General features: G+C 44.9%; 1 protein-coding gene across 3 annotated transcripts in view; it reads right to left on the reverse strand.

Annotated features, from left to right (window-relative positions):
* Positions 1 to 22,324, reverse strand: part of EFCAB5 (EF-hand calcium binding domain 5) — a 74,769-nt gene that overhangs the window by 19,013 nt on the left and 33,432 nt on the right. For 2 of the 3 annotated variants that reach the window (XM_007672561.4, XM_007672560.3), the window contains exons 7-13: positions 17,429 to 17,584; positions 7,608 to 7,707; positions 6,151 to 6,942; positions 4,694 to 4,801; positions 4,500 to 4,592; positions 3,518 to 3,732; positions 804 to 960 (exon numbers count right to left, since the gene is read on the reverse strand). In XM_007672561.4, the coding sequence (XP_007670751.2) occupies positions 804 to 960; positions 3,518 to 3,732; positions 4,500 to 4,592; positions 4,694 to 4,801; positions 6,151 to 6,942; positions 7,608 to 7,707; positions 17,429 to 17,584 (1,621 nt within the window). The remainder of the gene's footprint in view (positions 1 to 803; positions 961 to 3,517; positions 3,733 to 4,499; positions 4,593 to 4,693; positions 4,802 to 6,150; positions 6,943 to 7,607; positions 7,708 to 17,428; positions 17,585 to 22,324) is intronic. The other variant, XM_007672562.3, reaches the window with a different exon arrangement.

The following is a 22,324-nucleotide window of genomic DNA, read 5'->3' on the forward strand; positions in this document are numbered from 1 at the left end:
TCCCTCCCTAGAACTCAGACCTCATTTTCTTGGCTCGGAGTCCTCCGGGTGAAGTATCGCCAGCAGAAAGCATTTCTCGGGAGGAGCCGGGCTGAACGTTTTCTCGGTGATTCATAAGGCAGAGTTGTCCCTGGATCACTCTTTTGATAAGGACTGGTAGGGAGTCCATGCTGTTCTGCTGGGGCTGGTTTAATGCTGAGGGGTTGGCAGAAGCAGGAAATTATTTGTGGCTGGCAAGTGCGCTGATCAGGTTCAAAGCTTCATAAGGGTGTCAGAAGGAGACTTTGGAACAGTCTGTTGTTCTGGATGTGACGGGTCATTAATAAGCTGAAGAAGCTTCTTGAACTCATTCAAGTTTTTGGGGTTTTTTTGTTTTTTAAGGCATTTGTTAAGTGCTTATTATGTGCCAGGAACTATACTAGGCACTGGGGTAGATACAAGCTAATCAGGTTGGACATAGTCCATGTCCCATATGGGGCTCACGGTTTTAAATCTCCATTTACAGATGAGGGAACTGAGGCCCAGAGAACTGAAGTGACTTGACCAAGGTCATACAGTATATAGTGGCAGAGTCAGAATTAGAACCCAGATCCTTCTGACTTCCAGGCCCAGGCTTTTATCCACTAGGCAATCGGGCCTTCATTCTTGCACCAGGGTTATCCATCTCTGCAGCTGCACTTCCTTTCTGAGAGTCCAACTCACAGCCCCAGCTCGTTTTACACCAGGGCCACTACACTAGGTGGCTCACTGGTCAGCAATGCTGGTGGTCTTGCCGCCCAGCAGAGGAGACCTTCATTTCTTACCTTTTTTCAGAGCTGCTTTCTCCATTCCTTCCTTGAAAGTGGCCAGAACGGCATCCACTTCCCGCAGGTCCAGGAAGCCAGAGCTTTCGTTGTCCCACTTATCAAAAAGGGCCCTGAGGAGTAGTTTGCGTCGAGCCAGGAAGGCCTCATGGTGAGCCTAGGATAGGGATAGGAAAGCAAGAACAGAAAGAAATGACGGTCCATTGGGCTCACTTCTGGGGAGACCCGGATTGTCTCTTATGTATGCTTTTTTGTTGTTGTTGTTGGGTCCCATTTATGACAGCAACTGGGAAAGGCAGGGGCAAATCTTGAATCTCTGAATTGGAAAACAGACACAGTGAAAGCCAGAAGTCTTCACTTGAGAGGCAAGTTCAACAACATGGGGAAAAAAAATCAATGTGGCCAAAGCCGGGTTGGGGCATTCTATGCCTGTGGCTCCAATGTTGATCCTGCACTTCCCCACTGCCTCCAGCCCGGCAGCTTTTATCTGCTGCTACGGTAGCTAGACAGCAGATAGGACCAGTCACTCACACCCTCTCTCTCCCCAGCTGGTCGCAGCCCCATGCTTCTAAATCCTGGGCTCCCAAGATGCTTCCTGCCTGAGAAATGGCACTGGCAGAGGGTACTCTGCCCGCCTCCGTGACCCCCCCAGCCCCACCACCTATCTGCCCCCCTTCTTTTGCTGCTGCACAGCAGGAGAGAATGGGGATGGGGGTGCTGGGAGAGGTGGGCACCTACGTTCCTCACCCCCTCAAATAAATGATCCTCTAGACTCTAAACTCATCTCTCGACTGTAAGCTCATTGTAGGCAGGGAACTGCATTGTATGTACTCTCCCAAGCACTTAGTACAGTGTTCTGCACCCAGTAAATACTCAATAAACCCCTCTGGTAATGATTATCCTTCTCCCTTTCTGCAGCAGTGGGATTGCACCTGGTGAGGGTGTGTGCCTGGGGGGAAAGTGTCATCCTTACCACCCCTCATCCGGGGGGAAAGGTGATCACTTCAGAAGGGGCCTGCTTTCTCTCCATCATGAGGGGTCCCGGATGAGGTCTGGCAGATGCTTATACAAGCTGTGCACGGAAATGTTGCTATTTCTATCCACTAAGGACTTCCAGCTGCTGAAAGACGACTGGCCGGGGCTTCGGGAAACAGATAAACAGCTGGGGTGATGGTAACAGTCGGGTGCAGTTTGCAACAAAGGAGCCGGGGGCTCTAGCCAACAGACCCTCAAGCTGGTCGGGAGACTGGGCTAGAGGCACTGGCTGCTTGCTCAATCAGATGGCCAGTGCTGGACGCTGAAAGAGCTGACCTCGGAGGGACTGAACTATGAAGAGAATGACACTGATTTATGCATTTGGCATGGGGAAAGTCATTGGGGGTAAAGAACAGAGGGGGCTGAAGGAACTATAATTTCTGAAGTAAATGAGACACATGAAGGACATATCAGTTCCAGAGTCAGGGCAGCTCATAAAAAATGAAGGATTTAGGATAGGCGTGTGGATGGCCGATATAGTTTTTGAACCCTCAGATAAGATCATGCAAACACACTTATAATAAGTCACTCTCACAAACCAACACCCAGGCACACCGGCATGCATTCCATTCTATTGCATCTGTGTATACTTAGTTAATACCCCTCAAGACAGCCTTAGGGCATAGCGACTACATGTGTGCACATGCACACGATTCCACAGTCATGGTCTATCCAGAGTGATCGTGTCGGTTTTGAAGAAAGCTGAAATGCTGAAGACCTTGACTACATATTTAGAGCATGGGGGCAAGTGGCAGGATGGGATCGGAAGGAAGGGAGTGCTGCTGATAATCCGCCAGCAATCCTTCCCCCTCAGCCAACCATTCGTCCCCAGGCTCAAATGGCACTGGGAAGCACAGTAAACCATTTCGGCCACCCCCACGCCGCTGCTCTCAGCCAGATGCCTCTCTTGTTCAACACCTCAACGCCCCCTCCCTCCCCCCGCATCATACACACTCCCTGTAACATTTCTGAGGAATTCTGCCCACTGTTCACCATTTTTGGCAGTTTCTCCAAAATGGCCACAATTCTCAAATTAGTGCAGGGCAAGCATGCAGTAAAGATGGAAGATAGAGGGACGGAAGACTGTAAGCTCATTGTGGGGAGGAAATGTGTCTGTTTACTGTTATTTTGTACTCCCTCAAGCACTTAATACAGTGCTCTGCACACAGTAAACGGTCAATAAATATGATTGAAATGCAATTCAGTGAACAGGCACCTTACCCCCTGGGATATTCAAACTGGAACATCTGGGTTGCTCTGAAAACTTTTCTCAAGGTATTGGGACAAATTTCCATGGAAGAAGAGGATGCCTCGGCAAAACCAGGGTGTCTGTTTACTTTAGCTCGAAAATAATCAAATGTGCACTTTACACTTGTAATGAGTCACAAACATACTCTAGTCCATATGTCTATGCTCCCTTCTGTCCCACCTCCCAATCCAATGCTTTTCAGACAATCCCTAAATCTGACCAGCAGAAATAGGAAGCAGGATGCCTGGATGCCCAGGCTTAGAAAGATGTAGTTGCCTTGCTGTCTGATATTGGAAAAATTTTATCTCAAAATAAGGGGGCAACATCCAAAATGATGTGGAAAGACCAAAGAGAAGGAAAAAAGGGTTTGAGAAAGGGGGGAATTACCCCACCCCCTCCTCACTTCCTCCCAACACATTTCAGTTCTCACCTTCTCTAGCTGTTCTATCTTCTCGTCTTCAGTCTCCACATAGCCTGCCTTAAAAAACTCCGTGAGCTTCTTGATGGTGGCCAGTGAAGTTTCTTCCCCGACAAACATCTCCAGGAGCTGTACAAACTGCGGCAGCTTGAGGGATTTTTCACTGAAGGGACTTCGAAGCCTTGTTTCTCCCCAGGCCTGAATGTCGGCCATGAGCAAGCGCAAGTCTAGCGAACAGGAAAAATGCAACTGAGAAGAACATCATCCAGGGGTGCAGGAGAAATGGCCCGTGCCTAGCTGGGAGTCTAAACTGCAATGTAATCTGCAGGACACAAGTACCAACTTCTCCAGCCATTTTTACAGAGCAGGATCTGGGTTCTTAAAATATTTTGGGCTCATTTCTTCCTTCATGATGACCCACCTTGAAAGAACCTTGGATGTAGCAACTAGCTGCTTGCCCAGTGGCCCAGAATAAGTAACAGGCTATGGCAGCAGTAAAGAACGAGAGTGCCACTCCCAGAGGGCGAGGGAGCCTCCATGAAATTAGGGTTGCGTGTGTGGGTGAATCAATCAATCAGTCAAGCTTACTTTGAGCACTTATTGGATGCGGAACACTAATAAATGTTTGAGAGGGTACAATAGGACAAGTTGGTGTGATCTCTGCCTGCAAAGAGTTTATTCTCAAGAGTGAAACCGGCAGCTCTGCCCCACGGTGTTTGTTCAGGGCAAGCCACCAGAGCAGGTCTTTTCCAGACCTTGGAGTAGGATGGGGCCAATTGGAAACTGGAGTCGGGCTCAGAAAGAGCCCCCTGGAACTCAGCCTCAGTCAGAAATAAAGGTTTTGGGGCAGGAATGAGAACTCAGCCGCCGCTTGGGTCTGGCCTGGCCCAAGCAACAGAAACAGCAGTGGAGGAACTCAGCCAATACCCTCATTCAACCGACTAGCCCTCCCGTCCAGTGAGCTTGCAACCAGACCTGAACAGGCCCCTCATACCTGAAAATCGGGGATCATCAAAGGGCAAGGCATCCTGTGTGTGATCACCATAATTGATATACTTGAGGCTTAGATCAGAGGTCAGAAGGTTACCTGTAATACACAGAGATCATTCCATGTACAAATCCAGATTTACTTTCAAAATTCCTGTCCCAAAATTCAAAGGGAACCAAAGAGCCAAGAAATGCAGTCACCTGACCACAGGTCCTCATCTATCAACTGGGGTGTGGCCTCAAAGGATTTTGCTGTGTGAGCTTGTCCTTCAAAGGAATTCGCTGCAGAAATCCGTCCTGGTGAAGAGCCTGAAATTTAGGAAAGGTGACACCCATGGAACTGAGTTACAACATTATTCATCCTTAAGAAGCCCAATTAGGGAAATTCTCCTCAGCTCCGCTCTTCCCAAATCTTAAGTTCTCTTTCAAACCACAGGGGTCACCTTCCCATGGATGTCCTGCAGTCAACTCGAACTACAGTGGGAGTTGCTTCTAATGATCACCAGTATTAATACAAGCTCCATCTTTCTTCAGAGGAGTTCATACCATCTGTGTGAGGGAGGGAGACCATTCTACAGATGGGGAAAATAAAGCACACAGCAGAGAAGGACATGGAGGTAATCAAAGAGATAGTTCAGCACAGAACCAGATCTCTTGTCATGCCATCTTGACCAGTCTTCTTTTTTTAGAATGGGGGCAGTAATAACAATGATGATGACTGTGGTAATTGTTAAGTGCTTAGTATAACCACTTAGTACAGTGCTCTGCACACAGTTAAGTGTTCAGTAAATACGATTGAATGAATATGCCAAGCACTGTACAAAGTAATTAGTTCCCTCATGGGGCTTGCAGTTTTAATCCCCATTTTGCAGATGAGGGAACTGAGGCACAGAGAAGTGAAGTGACTTGCCCAAGGTCACCCAGCAGGCAAGTGGTGGAGCTGGAATTAGAACTCACGTCCTCTGACTTCCAGGCTCGGGCTCTTCCCACTGGGCAATGCAGCTTCCTGCTGCAGTGAGGGGTTCTCTCATTTAATATTTAAACTTTTGACCTGCCCCTTGAGACGTGATGAGGAGTGGGGTGGGGCACACCACCTCTAAAGGGCAGAATATACTCGGGATTGACAGACTGATTGATCGATCTTGAGGAGTTAAGGAGAAAAGTCCGACTCAATGTCGGTATTGAGTGAACCATAGAACACTTTCTGTAGGCCCTGGAGCTGTCCGTGTGAAGCTTTGTAGGACACCTGGTGCCTTATGCATAATTGAAATGAACAGGATCCCTTTTGGAAAAGGAATAAAAGAGATTAAAAAAACCCCCAAGTTTCTGGTCCCAAACATCAAAAATACCCACGCCTAAGGGCTGTCATTACTTTTTCATAATCCTAATTAAAACACACTTGTACATTTAATGTTACTAGATTGTCTCTTCAAAATGGAATTCCAGAGCAAAAGGAGCTTTCAGGCAAGTGACGGTCCTGAGAGGTGGGGGTGCCTAGGGAAGCTTGGCTTTACATTTGAGTGATTGTTTAGGGTCTGGAATCCATCTTGTGTGTTGGGAAAGGTGCCTGATATATGGGATAGAATAGAAAATTGAGAAAATTAGTTAATCACACTGAGAAAAGACAACCTGGGATGTTTGACAGACTGCAGTCCTACCTGTAGTCTCATCTTCCTGCTGTAACATTGAGACCTCCTGATGTGGGTCAGGGCTCATCCTTTGGTTCCCCTGTTCAGCCTCTCCTCCAGGAGCATCCACCCCTCCAGTGGAATCTTCCTCTCCAGGAGAATCCTTTCCTCCAGGGGCATCCTCCTCTCCAGGGTCATCTTCCTCTCCAAGATCATCCTCTCCTCCAAAGGCATCTTCCTCTCCAGGGGTATCCTCGCCTCTAGGGACATCTTCCTCTCCAAGGACAACCTCCCCTGTAGAGGCATCCTCCAATTCAGTGGCATCCTCTCCAGCGGCCTCCTCCCCTCCTGGACCTTCCTCCCCTTCACAACTTGTCCTTTGGAATTCCATCCTTCCTTCTACAGGATCAGCCTGGCTCTGCTCAGCAGCTGGTTTACTCTTCCCTTGGCTGGCCATCGATCCAGTTTCAGATCCTAACAGTGAGCTGCCCAAGTGGCCTGTAGGTTCACTCAGCTTCTCTGAAGAGCTCATCTTAATAGGAGTGGTCACTTCCTCCAGAGAGACTTCTTCCTGTTGGCCATCACCAGTTATAGAGGTCAGAGAGGCTTCAGAATTGCCCGAGCTCTTTTGGTCAGACCTCCCTTGCTCAGCTCCAGATCCCTGGAGGTCCTCCAGGGCAACATCAGACTGCCCGGCGGGAAGAGCCACCTGTATCTGGCTGACAGAGAATTCTCCTCTGGCTTCCTCTGACAAGCTGTCTTCATCCTCAGAGTCTTCCCAGAGCTCGGCCGGTTCTATCTCTTCAAGCTCAACCACTGGCCCTGATACAAAAAGCAAACATTTAGCTGACAACCCCTAACTTTGTTTTTCTAACACCTAATGAGTGTTATGATACAATGGGAATGTTGGAGGGGAAAAAAGAACAAAATAAAACCGGCATTCCAGTAAACAATACCTTCTTGAGGGCAGCTTTGCTGGGAGATGTTCACCTCCTTGAGTTCCCCTGGAGTCAGGGCTTTGGGAAATGGAGAGTTTTTCTAATTTCTCATCCTGCCAAGGGCCCACCCAAAACTTTCCCTTCACCATACCAGGGGAAATGCCAAGTCCACCCCCGTGGAGTGCCCTCCCCCATCTTCTTTGCCAAATCGGGTGCTTCCCTTTTATTCCAAATTCACCTTCATGAAACCTTCCCAAGTCAATTCCATCAAACTCTAATCACTCCAATAACCCCTTGATAGCTACATATAGCTTTGGAAATCATGTTTTTGTTAATTGCATTTGAAAGTATGTTTCATATGCTTTTATAGTTCAACCACTTCTTTTTATGTTTACATGCAGACCTGTGTCTTGTCTCCCTAATTTATATTGTAAATCTGAAGGAAGAGACTGAGACTTCTTCCTCTGTGGCTGCCACAGCACCTAATTCAGAACCCTAGACACGGAACCTGACTGTCTGATTGTCTGACTCTTCTTGAGCTGCACTTACATTTTCTTGGGTCTCTGAATCTGTTCCTGGCCTTGGCTGGGCTGCTATCATAGAAGTTTTCCAACAGCGACAATGTCCTCTGCCGGTCCAAAATCCCAATCTAGGGAGAATGTTTGCAGTCAATTTATTTGCAAAGACCCCTCTCCTTTGGCTCCTTACAGTAATAATAATTATGGTATTGTTAATAAGTGCGGGGTTTGCTATGTGCTTACTACCAGGCACTGTCCTACGCACTAGGGTAGATACAAGGTAATCAGTTTGGATGCAGTCCCTGTCCTACAGAGGGCACACAGTTCTAATCCCCATTTTATAGATGAGGTAACTGAGGCATAGAAAAACTAAGTAACTTGCCCAAGGTCACATAGCAGACAAGTGGTAGAGCTGGGATTAGAACCCAGGTCCTTCTGACTCCCAGGCCCATTCTCTATCTGCTAAGCCATGCTGCTTCTCTAATCCTTTGCTATATGCCAAACACTGTACTAAGCACTGGGTAGATACAAGATAATCAGATCAGACATAGTCCTATCTCCCATGGGGCTCACTTAAGTCGATCGCATCCCATCCCAGTGGAAATTTTATGAAAAAATGGGGACCAATGCATCTGAATACCCTCTCTGGGCCAGATATTGCCTTCTTTCCATTTCACAATCTAAATCAGTGTTACAGGCTTGGGCTACCTGCAACAGGAACCAGGGTCAAGACTAGTCCTTGACATCAACTCAGGCATCGATTTGGGCCCAGATTAAGCCAAGTCAGGAGCTGCATGAGGAATGAGAAGACAGAAAGTGCCTGTAGGCTGTGTGGCCTGCTGGGGGGAGAAGCCCCTCAATCTGGACCTTCATGTCCTCCTCCCCAACCCTTTAAAACTGAAGCTAGATAACTGGGATCACGGGAAAGCTTGAGATGCTTTAGGAGAAACACCAGTAGTGAGAGGGGAGAAAGACTCTATAGCTCAGCACTTTCATGCTGGTATACTGAGAGGCGGAATTGTCCTCATCATCAATCATTTTCTAAGTGCACCATGACCTGCGGAGTACTGGAGAAAATATAATAAATGCCGAAATAAGCCCCATCCCTTACAAGGAGCTTACACTCTAAGGGAGGCAGGTTGCAACACCCTCAGAAAAATTTAACAATAAATATATTGAAAAGATACTAAAAATAGTACAACAAATAGCCCGTGAAGCAAGGAGATGGGGGAAATTGGCCCCTTGGCCAATTAGCTGTGAGGGAAGATGCCTATATTTTTGCCTCCACAGAATTTGCCATGAGCAAAGAGCAAGGGGAGTACTGTTAGCCTTGGCCTGAATCTGTCTCTCTCTTCTCCCTCTCTCTCTTTCCATCCTCTCACTCTCTGTTTCTATCTTTGTCTCTGTTTTTCTCTCCCTTCCTTTTCAATCCAGTACCACTGCTAGAGAGGCAAGCCAGGATCTGAACCCAATGTGGGTATGATAATGGGACAGGTCCAGACTCCCACTTTGGAGCAAGCCCAGATCAGGACTTATAGTTCAGGAGGTGAGACAAACCCACAAATCCCTCTTGACAGAGGACACCTTTGCTGTGCACGCCAGATAAATTGGACCCAGCCAGACATGGCGAGATCACAGTTTGACCTTGGAGTGACAGATCAATACTGGGAATACTGGATTGAATGGTGACCTCCAAGGGAAACACAATCTGGAAACAATGACTAAAGACTCGCTGTTCTGAGACACACTGGAAGGTGCCAACATCCTTTTTGCTGAGATGGGAAAAAGGAGGTTGAAAGGAACAGAGGAAGGAACCGCAAAGGGAAAGAGGGAAAAGTCAAGAGAAGAAAGAAATAAGTACTGCTGATTGTAGCTCTGAATCCTGTAATAATTTAACGGTGCCATTATATTAGAAAATAACTGCTTCTTAATCTCCCTCCCATTAGGAAAAAATAGAACTCGGTTTGACGCATACATTCAGCTAAGTCCATTATTTGAGGCAGCTAGCTTTGAATGTGAATTATTGAGTCTTCTTTGGACTTGGTCCGAGAGCAAAGGCTGCCAAGTGTGAAACAGCGGTAGTTCTCAGTCAATGTGTTTGAGCGGCAGATGTTTGCTGTGGAGGTTAAAAATAGGTACAAAGGAGCGGGAAGGGCCCGAGAACACGCCATCTCCAAATGTGGGATGGTGAGACCTGGGTTGGGACATATAATGACAAGGGAGGGAGGGAGGCAGAATTGGGGTTCTGTTTCAAGAGAAGGTGTTAGATTCTCAGAAAAGCTGGGGCTTTTGAGGATGACTTTTCAACCACTGGCCCACATACTTGAGGAAGGATGCCAAGGGCCAGTTGTTTGCCCCTTGAGAAGCACTGCAACTAAGTGGAAAGGGAATGGGGTCTGGAAGTCAGAGGATGTGGGTTCTAATCCTCATTCCCCTACTTGGCTGCTGTGTGACCTAGGGCAGGTCATAAAATTTTTCTGTGCCTCAGTTTTCTCATCTGTAAAATGACAACTACATACCATTCTCCCTCCTCCTTAAATTGTGAGCCCCATGTGGGACAGGGACTATGTCCAACCTGATTGTCTTGAATCTATCCCAGTGCTCAGTATAGTGCTTGGCATATATAGTAAGTGCTTTACAAACACCATATTTATTACTATATTATTACTTCTTCTGCTAGAGTTCCCACTCCTCTCTCCATTCTACCCATGCCTTATCTTGGCTGGCTGGGGCACAGTGGCAGGCATGGGCAGGGAGAGAGCTGGGAGTTTGAGTAGTCATCTACCAGTCAATTAATCAATCTATTTATGGAGCACTTAATGTGTGCAGAGCACTGTATTAAGTGCTTGGGAGAGTACAATATAACAGACACATTCTGTGCCCACAGAGAGCTTACAGTCTAAGTGATCCAAAGTTACCATTCCCAAGGAAGCTGTCAATCCACCCAGAAACAGTGTGGCGAGGGGGAAAAAAATTATTTGTTTCTGTTCAGAGTCTTCTAAGGAGGAACAAGGGAGGAATTAGGCACAGGATGGGATACAATATTAAACATTTGGAAAGGAGTGAAACCATCACCTGTAAAGGCTTCTTGCTGGGTAAAAAGGGTGAAAAACCTAGGTCACATTCAAAGTAGTAAAATCATGGCAATCAGAATTCTGCCTTTTAAAGCTATCAAAATGCAACAACAATCATTGCAGTCAATTGAATTCCATGAGATCAGGTATCTGCTAGACACAGGAGATACAGGAGAATTAAAAGATCTGGAACTTCCCCTGTGCTATTTTTTCCCCATCTCATAGAAATTCCAAATCTCCACCTGGATCTTTGGAAAATGAAACAAAAGTGTGGGTCTGAGGACGCTGGCTCTCTGCTGGCACAGCATTTGGAGAAAGCACCTTCTGCTTCATTTGTGTCACACCGGTTTCCTGGCATTCTCAGCTGCTTCCCAACTCTGCCAACTAAAATTTGCTAGGAATGGGGGGGGGGGGGTGGCGGGTCAGCATAGTCCCAAACTTTTGTTGTGAAAAACAAGTAAATAAAACAGATGAAGCATATTTTTCCGATGGCCAAGAAGCCAAAGCAGAAGAGGGTTGCTTATTTCAGCTGGTGTTTTCCAAATGTAAAAAAGCTAATCCAGAAACTCATTATCTTTTAACGTTTTCAGTAGGGATTAGGCTGGAGAGGTGTGAGTTACCGAATTTAGGGGAAGAATTCTGCTTTTACTTCTTGTGCAGAACCTTTGAGACCTAATAGTTGACTTGCATTTTATATTTCAGTCTCTTGCACGAGAACAATCCATTGTAAAGGGAATCTGAGAGGAAGATAGAAAAGAAAGATCCTACACTTCTGCTTTTTAAATAGAGAGTTAGTGATTAGCCAGTTTCTCTAACTGAATGTTAGCAACAGTATTTTTGAACACCCTTTTTGTGTAGAACACTGCACTACATACTTTGATAATAATAGAAGAAATAAAGCATTTGGTCACTTCCCTTGAGGAGCTTCCAATAATGGGGAAGACAAGCCCCCAAAAGATGGAGAATATGGAATATTCAAAGACTAAGAGGATGTGAGAATAAGTAAAAATAGTTTCCCAAGTGAACAGCAAACACAGTTTACTCAACTGAATGACTTTGGGGTAAGTCTTCCTCAGGACTCTGGCAAAGGATCAGGAGGCAGGGGAGAGTGGTGGATTTGTTAAGTTCCAAATTCAGCAGGAGAATGATTGCACACACCAAACACCAAACAAAGGAATATGAAGTTAATGCATAAAACAGCATTGGCAAAGTTGTTTGGAAACACATCATTTAAAATGAATGATAACTTTGTGGAGTTTGTGGCACTTGATATTCACCCCACTCTCAGCCCCACAGCTCTTATGTACATATCTGTAATTCAAATATTTATATCGATGTCATTCTCCCCTTCTAGACTGCAGGCTGTTGTTGGACAGGGAATGAGTCTATCATCTCTGTTGTACTGTACTCTCCCAAGCACTTAGTACAGTGCTTGGCACATGGGAAGTGCTCAATAAATACCACTGATTGATTGGTGCAGTTTCTGCTTTCTTTCAGTAAACCAGAATCAACACAACACCAAATCTCATCTGATCATCGTCGCATGTCATGGGGAAGAACCTTGGGGTAGGAATAAAATGAATGCCAGGGGACGAGAAGATTCAGTTAATCAATCCATCAATTTATTGAATATTTACTGTGTCCAGAGCACTGTACTAAGTGCATGGGAGAGTACAATATAACAACTTTGGAAGATATGAACCCTGCCAAGCAGGACCTTTTCAGTCTAGAGGGAATTTAGAGTCTAGAATAATGTCACAATCTCTGTGACATTATTCTGCAGGAAAATGAACCCAATTACTTCCTGTAATTCACTTTAACCGCAACTTAACATTAGTGACTTAGAAAAATAACGAGAGCATCAGCCCTCACATGGATCAAGTTATGGGCTACATCCTCCAGGAGATCTGACAAGGATAACGGGGTTAGGGGCAAATGTCATCCCCACACTGGGGTGGGTAAGTGTTCTCTTTCTACCCCACCCTCTGGGGGAGTGGAATTAATAAGGCAGAGGCTCCAGTTCTTCCTTGTCATCCTGCACTTCATAAAAATCACTAACAATGGAGTTCAAAGGATCCCTGCCATCCCGATAGTTGCCTTAAATGCAGATTTCTGGGCTTCTCTGCTTTGAACCTCTTTCATACAACAAGTGCAAATCACAGAGAGACGGCCCTGCTCTGGACTGCCAGCAGAAATAATTGCCTGCCACAAAGCAAATGTTAATCAGGCAACAAAGGAGCCAACTCACTGGATTTAACCCAACAGGGCCCACAGGTACAATCGCCCTCAAGCTGCTGCAGTCTTTGTGGATTAATTCGGCCTCCTTGCCCTCCCAGTGATTGCAGCTCAGCGGGAGTCCATTGTACAAACAAAGAGCCTGAGAAGACCTAGGGCTGCACCAGAAAAACTACATTAACGGGGGTCTGTACATTGCAGAAATAAATGTGCTGCCCAGTTTGCTTGCCCATTGCTAGTGGGCTTAAACTGGGAATCTGTTTGGCTGAAGCTCCTCCTGGGTTTTGGGTTCTCTTAGCAGCTCAACCACTTATTGCATGATGTGTGACCCTGGGCAAGTCACTTAACTTCCCTGGGCTTTAATAAGAATAATTGTAGTATTTGTTAAGCGCTTACTATGTAACAGGCACTGTATTAAGCGCTGGGGTGGATACAAGCTAATCGGGTTGGACACAGTCCCTGTCCTGAGTAGGGCTCATAGTCTCAATCCCCACTGTACAGATGAGGTAACTGAGGCACAGAGAAGTGACTTGACCAAGGTAATTCAGCAGTCAAGTGGTGGTGGAGCCGGGATTAGAACCCATGGTCTTCTGACTCCCACATCTGTGCTCTATCCACTACACCACACTTTAGTTACCTCATCTGCAAAATGGAGATAAAATACTTGTTCTCCCTCACTCAGGCTGTGAGCCCCATGTGGGACAGAGCCTGTACCTGACCTGCTGGTATGGTACTTACTAAAACACTTTTATTTTATGGCATCGGTTAAGCGCTTTCTATGTGTCAGGCACTGTCCTAAGCAGTGGGGCAGATACAAGATAAATCAGGTTAGACATAGTCCATGTCCCACATGGGGTTCACAGTCTTCATCCCCATTTTACATATGAGGGAACTGAAGCACAGAGAAGTCACACAACAGACTAGTGACAGAGCTAGGATTAGAACCCTGGTCCTTCTGACTCGCAGGCCTGTGTTCTATCCACTAGTCCATGCTGCTTCCCCACAGAATTTACTACAGTGCTTTGCACTTCCTTTCCTTCCTTCTCAGTGAAGATGTCCTGTGGGACAGAGAGGGGCTGACTACTGATAAAAGAAAGAAATTTCCAGGAATTGGAGCCTGGTCTCTGACATTTAAATACTATTGGGAATGCCCAGGGTGCTCTCAGCTATCAATCAATCAATCATATTTATTGGCACTGTGTGCAGAGCACTGTACTAAGCACTTGGGAGAGTACAATATAACAGACTTGGTAAACACGTTCCCTGCCAGCAAGGCATTCACCACCCAGTACGTTCATTAAGTGACATCAAGTTCTTAGAACTTTTTACAGTCCCTAGATATTTATAACTTTAGGTTTGAGCACTTCCATTTTTGAGTCTCACTGACCAAATCTCTACGGGATAAAACCAAAAGAAAACTCCAGTGCACACACATATATCCTAGGAGCCCAGCCAATTGCATCTTCATTTTCAATAGATCCCAAGAGTTAGGGTGACAGTAAGCAGTAACTTTTGCCATAATATTTTAGCATTTCTACCCTACAGATTGGGGTTTGGGGCTTGGATTTACGCCGACTGTTCCGGTATTGACCCAGAAGTTTGCCCAGTGAGCTAGTCCCCTCAATTCCATAACTAGCCTACCTGAGAGTCCCAGTGCAGTAAAGGACTCAGAGGGAGTCTGCTCTGTGACCTTGGGCAAGTCACTTTACTTCTCTGTGTCTCGGTTACCTCATTTGAAAAGTGGGGATTTTTTTTGCACTGTGAGTCCCACTTGGGACAGGGATGGTGTCCGACCCAATCTGCTTGAATCCACCCCAGCGCTTAGAACAGTGCCTGGCACATGGTTAAGTGCTCAACAAATACCATTATTATCATTATTATTATTATTATTAATAAGGTGGATAGAACTGGGAACTGAAAGATCACAAAATGCTGTCTGTTGAGTCAAGAAGATATGCTAATACTGAGATATTCAGTTGGACTCTAAAGCAGGACAAGGTTTTGAGATCTCAAAACTTTTACATTGCCCTGTTTGGGAGAATTTAACTCGTATTAACTTTGTGCTTAAAGTTAGATTTGCTCCGTTTGTATTCACAGCAGAAAAGCAGCGTAACCTAGTGGAAAGAACATGGGCCTGGGAGTCGGAAGACCTGGGTTCTAATCCCAGATCTGCCAATTGTTTGCTGTGTAACCTTGGGCAAGTCACTTCACTTTCCTTAACTGTAAAATGGGGATTAAATACCTGTTCTCCCTCCTACTTAGACCATCAGCCTCTATCCTTCTAAACATGGCATATAAAGGATAAAGATCAAATATATAGAATGATATGCAGAATCCCAAATTCAAGAGACCAGAGACACAGAGAATGGTGGTCAGCTGACCAACACCTCCCACTAGGGCCAAAGAAGAACTTTCTAACTCCAAGGTAGGTAGGCACTGAAATGGGCCCTTTATGCTACAGATGGTCATCGGGTCTGGGATAGATGCAGAGAATCAATTAATCATATTTATTTAGTGCTTACTGTGTGCAAAGCACCATACTAAGCACTTGGGAGAGTACAATAAATATAACAATACTAGGTGACCCCCACCCCAAGAAGCAATTTCTAGCCTCAGGAACCCAAGATTCAGTGAATGTTGGAGTGAAGAGGGGTGGGGGAGTTTCCTAAGATCTCTATAACTTTAGCTTATATCCTCTGGAGTGCAAAATATCTCCTAGGGTACCCAAGGTTGTAGAGCTTGTACCCTGCTTGCCAATATATAATGTGTTCATTTCTCATTAATCTTAATTTTGAGGAAAATCAAGTCCCATGTGTTTGAGAGAGCTATGCAACCCTTTTCAGGGCCCAATACATTACAGTGACAGGGTAACTGTCCCTCTCTAGCTCACACTGAAGCCAGTGAATCACAGTTTTTCTGTTCTGCAGATAGCAAAAAGAGGAAATATGATCTTGTGAAAACAACGCACAGTGAGAATCAGGAAACCTGGGTCCTGATCCTAGCCTAGTTACTGACTTACGGTGCCACCTTGGGCAGGTCATTTAACCACTCTGTGGCCAGGATTTCCATCTGTAAAATGGGAATAACCCTGGCCTCCTCTATCCCCTAAAGATATTTGGAGAACAAATCCAGTTGGATACATTTTGGAAAATAGAAGTGTTACATCAAATCTCAGTGCTATTTAAAAAGCAGAAGGTTTGGTGGGACAACTGTTCTGTGAGGAGAGATCTGTTTTAAACCTCCCTAAATTGCGATATAAAGAAAATCTATCTCAAAACTTACACCATTCATGCCCCAATCCATTATAGAGACAAAGTAACTGCCCTTCTCGAACTCACACTAGCTCTTCTATGTGAAAAAAATCAGCTGTTCAGGGAGTTCCCTGGTTATGGATAGGCATAGGTCAGCCTGGAAAGGAGCCAGTAATGAAATTTCCCTGGGAGAACTGCAACTCTTTCTGGAAATACGTTGGCTAGTGGAAAGACTGTGGGTTTGGGATTTAGGAGGTTTGGGGATGGGCTCCAGCCCTATCATCGACTTGCTGCCTGACCTAGGACAAGTCACTTTAACTCTTTATGCTTCAGCTTCCTCCCCTGTCAAATGATGATAATACTACCTGCCTTTCCCTATCTAACTGGGATACTGTATGTATAAAATGCTATAATTGATATGAACGGAGCATTGCCTATAGGAAAGAGCAGGGGCCTGGGAGTCGGAGGACCCGGGTTCTAATCCAGGCTGTCAGTTACCTGCTGTGTGAAGGTGGACAAGTCACTTAACTTCTCTGTGCCTCAGTTTCCTCATCTGTAAAATGGGGATTCAAAACCTGTTCCCTCTCCTACTTAGACTGTGAGCCCCGTGTGGGACCTGATTAACTCATATCCACCCCAGCGCTTACTACAGTGCTCGACTCATAGTAAGTGTTTAACAAATATAATAATAATAATAATAGGCTTTGGAAAAACAAAAGCACCCTTCAGTGTGTCTACCAACGCTGATATATTGTGCTCTCCCAAGGGCTAAATACAGGTCTCTGCATACAGTAAGGGCTCAATAAATACGACTGACTGATTGATTGATCTACAAACACAAGGTATTATTCTTAATGTTATTAGTAATAGTAGTAGTAGCATTAGTATTGTTAAATCACCCATCTGTTAAGCAGTAGAATTCCAAATCCACCAAGTTATTTTCTCATCGTCAGGATGCCCAGATGTTCCTTTAAAGCATTAGGTGAAGTCAACACCATTCCAGAGCCATTTGAGACATCGACTAATCCTGCCTCGAAACCCTACCCTTTCTCCACACTTATTTCTGACCTGGCCACATTCATCTTCCATACACTCCCTACTGATTAGGATGAGTAGTTGCATGCTTTCAATTACCAGCAGCCCCTTTCCACAGGAAAACTGCTTTGTATGATTCACTTCTGCTCGCGGAGGAAAAAAGAAAGCAGTGCAAGCTCCAAAGTCAAGTCCCTGGTATAAGGATGGGAAAGAGCTGGAGCTAGAAGTAAAGGCAGTGTCCTGGACTCGTCACCTACCTTCCCAGTGTCGCAGGCCTGAAAGAGGTCAGAAAACATCTGCCTCCACATGTCATGCCTTATTACGTTGCGGAAGTCATTAGTGCATTGGCAGAAGTGCTTCAGGAGTTCCCTGAACTGGTCACTTGACAAGTCTTTGATATGTGAATGAACGCACTGTAGAGAAAAAGATGATTCGAGATTTAAAGCAGTGATCTCCCCAAAAGCCACCATGAGGGATGAGGCACAAGTGTACTAATTTAATGTTTGCATCCATAATGAACATGCATCTCTATTGCCCATGCTGTGAATTATGACTCTCTTGGTAATAGTAACAATAATTGTGGTATTTGTTAAGCGCTTTACTATGTGCCAGGCAACATACTAAGCGCTGGGGTGGAAACGGAAGTGGGGTCGGACACAGTCCCTGCCCCACATGGGGCTCACAGTCTCAATCCCCATTTTACAGACAAAGTAACTGAGGCACAGAGAGGTGAAGTGATTTGCCCACGGTCACACAGCAGACAAGTGGCAGAGCTGGGATGAGAAACCGTGACCTTCTGACTCTCGGGCCTGTGCTCTATCCACTACGCCATGCTGCTTCTGCTGGTACATGCTGGGTACAGGGACTTCAGGAAGAACACAATATTAAGAGGTAAAAAATTTGAAGCCATTGCCAGGCACTAAATGTAGCACCTGTAACAGCACAATGAGAGAGCCTTTCCATGGGCAAAGGGAGGAAGGATTAGGCTTTTCAGCCTCATTTGCTGATTGGAAAAAACGTCAATATCATCATTCTCCAAAGCCTAATGAATATCCAGCAATTTATTCTCAAGTACTTTTCAAGGCTCATTACTTTCCCCCAAAGAGATATTCTAATAAATAACCAACAATCTCCAGTGCATTGGTCAACAATATGCCAATGATTTCAGCATCAACGCCTCCTATAATTAAAAATTATATCTTTGACATGACAAGAGATTTATTTTGCTGTTCAAGAAATAGTCTGGACTTTAGTTTGATTAATAATGATCTGTCATCCAGTATCTAAGATTGCCAGTTTCTGATTTTCCCTTTTTCTTTTTTCTCACATTTCTCTCTCCCACCTTTACCACTGACCCAAACTTCCTTCGTCATAAGTGAATAAGAGAGAATGGGGTAACACTAGGGAAGGGCAAGAGGAGGGCATAGAGAGAGACCAGAAATCTTTGCAAAACTCCAGTTTGGATAATCCTGGGCTTAAACGTTCATTTCTTTTTAAACTAGCATGTGGTGACAGTAAGGGCCGCAAAGTATTCAAATCGTATCTTCCGTAGAAGCAGATGCCTCTCATTTTTAAGCCAAAACTGGTTTGCCCGGAAGCAGAGCAATAGACCCATGATTTCCTGAGGTTCCTTCCATTCCTATTGGTTTATGAGGTTGTGGAACAGTCAAGCAGAAATGGGGAGGCCGGGAGAAGTAGGGCACTGTAGATACAGGAGTTGTTTTTATAAGTATAAGCTTTACTGGCCTCTTTCAGTCACAATTGTTATATTAAAGATAAAGGATCTGCTCAATACCCAAACTGCTCAACAGGGACTGTTCAGCAAAGATATTATCTGAAACAGGTATTGGGCAAGGGAGACTGATGGATTGAAATATATTCTGTTGGACCTGTATCCAGACCTATGGGTCACAAAACATGACTCAAGCACTACAAATGTTATAATGGAGAACATTTCAGCTGAGCAAAATGTAAATTTGGTGTTTGGAACCAGGAAGTAACTGCTACTGCGGACTGTCAGTACAGCATTACAGTGCAACAATTACCCACTATGAACCCCACAGATGAGGAGCCCAATTCTCCCCTTATCTTCTTGAAAGCAGACTTCACTGGACAGTTAGATTACCCAGTAGTCCAGTAAGGGAGGTCGCGGGATAGGATGGACCCCCTTCCATTTGGGATAGGTCAAAAGCAGTGCCGCTCAAAGGCAGGACCAGACTTGAGATGCCACTCTGAGATGCCTCCCAGCCTCAAGATCTTAAGACCCTGATTTGACCCTAAGCAGCTTTGGCTCCAGGACTACATTCCTGACATCATAGCTGACCTGGCATCATTGAGCAATTGGTGCTTGCAGGCCCTGTGATGATTCAGCACTGCTGAAATATCACCGTTGGTGGAAATCAACCCATTTCATTTCTCATCTTTTGGGAAGTGACCCCACAGCCATCTGAGCCTCTCGACAGAGGCAAATTTATTTTTAAACCCTCCTCTCAGAAGCACGTTAACATTTTGGATTTATAGCCTCTGGGTTTTATGAGGTAGAGCAGCAGTATTCTAAAAGTGTGGGCTGCATGACGTAAATAATCCTGCTTGCCAGAATCAACCACAGCCTCAGAGCCTGAGCAGGATGATTACAGCAGTTTACCAGAGTCTGAAAGAAGGAAGGAAAACTGAAGATATTCAGGGGACTTTGTGCTTTTCATATCCTTCCAAAAAGCCAGACAACTATGACCCTGAAATTCTAATGTGAAGCTTTGGACTAGTTGGAATGCATGGTTTAGTTTAAAGATATGCCTCTGTATATGCCTCTAAAGATAGCCTGGGAGCCAACAGTCACACGAACCTCCACGAATGAAAGAAAACTACCCCTCTGATTTTGGTGAAGGCTTGCATCATTTCTTAGGGGTTTTCTGTCTTGAAGACCCGATGCCTTGAAAGTGTGATAAATGTTTTAGGTGATTTATCAGATTGATAGAGTTGGCTTCTCCTCCTTGCTGTTCTGTAGGGTTCACACTTATTTAATTGCAAATAAAAGCAGGCAAAGTGGGTGAAATAAAGGTGTTAAAGGGGAAATACATTTGGAAAATTTCCACCTTGGGTGCTGACTCCCAAATGACATTTGATACCTGGGGTGGCAAGCGATATGCTTCAGAGGTGGCAGAAAAGGGGGAATAACAATAGGCTATTGAGTTACATGGTAAGTCTTTACACGATACCTGTCTTTTGGGAGGCCAAGTGTGGACAGAGCAGCTGACTAGAAACTCAGCTTTCCCAGGCTTCTCTGTCTCAAACAGGGAGGTTTTTATTAGTTGTGAGATGGCAGTAATATACTCTACAAAGCCATAGAGCATTTTAATTGTTCTAATTGAAAAACTCTCTTAGTGATAAACACATCATTAATTGAACAATGGCCCTATTATCCAGCAATAATAAAACTGACAAAGACTAGGAAATATAATGATTTTATTCTTGCTGGAAAAGAAAAGCATTGAGCAATTAGTTAGGAATGGCAGGGCTGTCTGTCCATGTTCTTAAATCCTCGCAGTCAGGCAACTTCAGGGGCCCTGCCTTTTTAAGAGGGTGACAAGTTCAGACAAGCTTATCTCTTCAAGAGGCATGGTGCCTTTATGATCTTGGCTGTTCACCCAAACAGAGGGGAAACCGAAGTGAGCGGAAGGCCAAGAAGGAAAGGAGGAATGAAAGGCAAAGAACTTTGCCGAATTTGCATTAGTCCTCTATGTCTCTGTGCAGGTAAAGCAGGTGGATAGGAATGGCTTTCCTATTACTGTAAAATACATAATCAACACCAGAGAATAAAATAAATGGAACTTCCTTTGAAGACTGACCTACTTCTTAGACTGTGAGCCCTGTGTGGTCTAGGAACTGTGTCTCATTTGATCTTGAGCTTGTACCTACCCCAGTGTTTAGCACAGTGCTTTGGCATATAGGCAGCACTTAATACCATAATTATTATGATTATATATAATCATCATCACTGTACAAGGTCCTGAGTGGTCTATTAGTAATAGCCAACTTCATCTTGGAACATAAGAACCTGCTTTTTAAAGAAAGAGCTGCTGGCCTAGAACCTTTTCTCCTTCAAAACTTTCTGGGGTGTTCCACCTCTACCTCTCCCAGCCTAGCACCATTAGCAAAACAAAGGAGTTCGATCTTAGCAAACCATTCAACAGTTTTGCAGAGAATTGAAATAAGCCTGGGAAACCCCCAAATTTGAATGCTATCCCTTAAGACTGAAATTTCAGTCAAATCGCTACCTTCTTCTTCTGGAATTTTCTGTGAATTTTAGAATAATTTGCTTCTGGTTTAGGGAGATAAGGCCGACTAAGGAGGCCACAAGACACGTTCTATGTTATTGAACACTGGGTACCTCCTGGTCCAAACTTCTGAAAAGGAAGGAATTTATCATTCTCCTCAATGAGTGATCTGCTCATTTATCAAGGAAAAGAGGAATCCCCCAAACAAAAGAATTAGCAGGTGAAAGAAACCGCAAGGATTGATTCTCTTCATTTCTCTTTCTCGCTCTTAAAGTGAAATGTTATTTTAATGGCTCCTTACTCAGTTACTCTTTTACAAAGCCAGGGCCTCTCCCCTTGCTCCTCACTCCTCTGGAGAGGTTCTTTGCCTGCTTATCTCATATGCTCTTTCCAGTAGGTGGCCAGTGCAGTTCAGAGTCTCTCCATCTCAAGTCCATTATTCAAAACAGACCTTTCTGCCTGCTTCAAGGAAGAAAGTCACTCAAGAAATGTTTTATTTGCATCAGGATAACTCCCGACCAACCACGTTTACTTCTCCCAACTTCTTAGCTGGTAAACGCTAATAATAATAATTGCTGTATTCGTTATGTGCCAAGCACTGTACCAAAAGCTGGGGTAGATACAAGATAATCAGGTCCTACATGGAGCTCACAGTCTAAGTAGGAGGTATTGAATCCCCATTTTGCAAATGAGGGGGAATGAAAAACAAAAGAAGTTAAGTGCCTTGCCCAAGGTAACCCAGCAGGCCTGTGGCAGAGCTGGAATTAGAACCCAAATCCCCTGACTCCCAGACCCGAGCTCTTTCCACTAGGTAACGCTGCTTCCCTAGAGAAGAGAAGATAATTTATGTCTTTATAGGTTCTGCTTGTGCCTAATAGC

This window comes from Ornithorhynchus anatinus, chromosome 17 (genome assembly GCF_004115215.2).
Source record: "Ornithorhynchus anatinus isolate Pmale09 chromosome 17, mOrnAna1.pri.v4, whole genome shotgun sequence".
Taxonomy (NCBI): Eukaryota; Metazoa; Chordata; class Mammalia; order Monotremata; family Ornithorhynchidae; genus Ornithorhynchus; species Ornithorhynchus anatinus.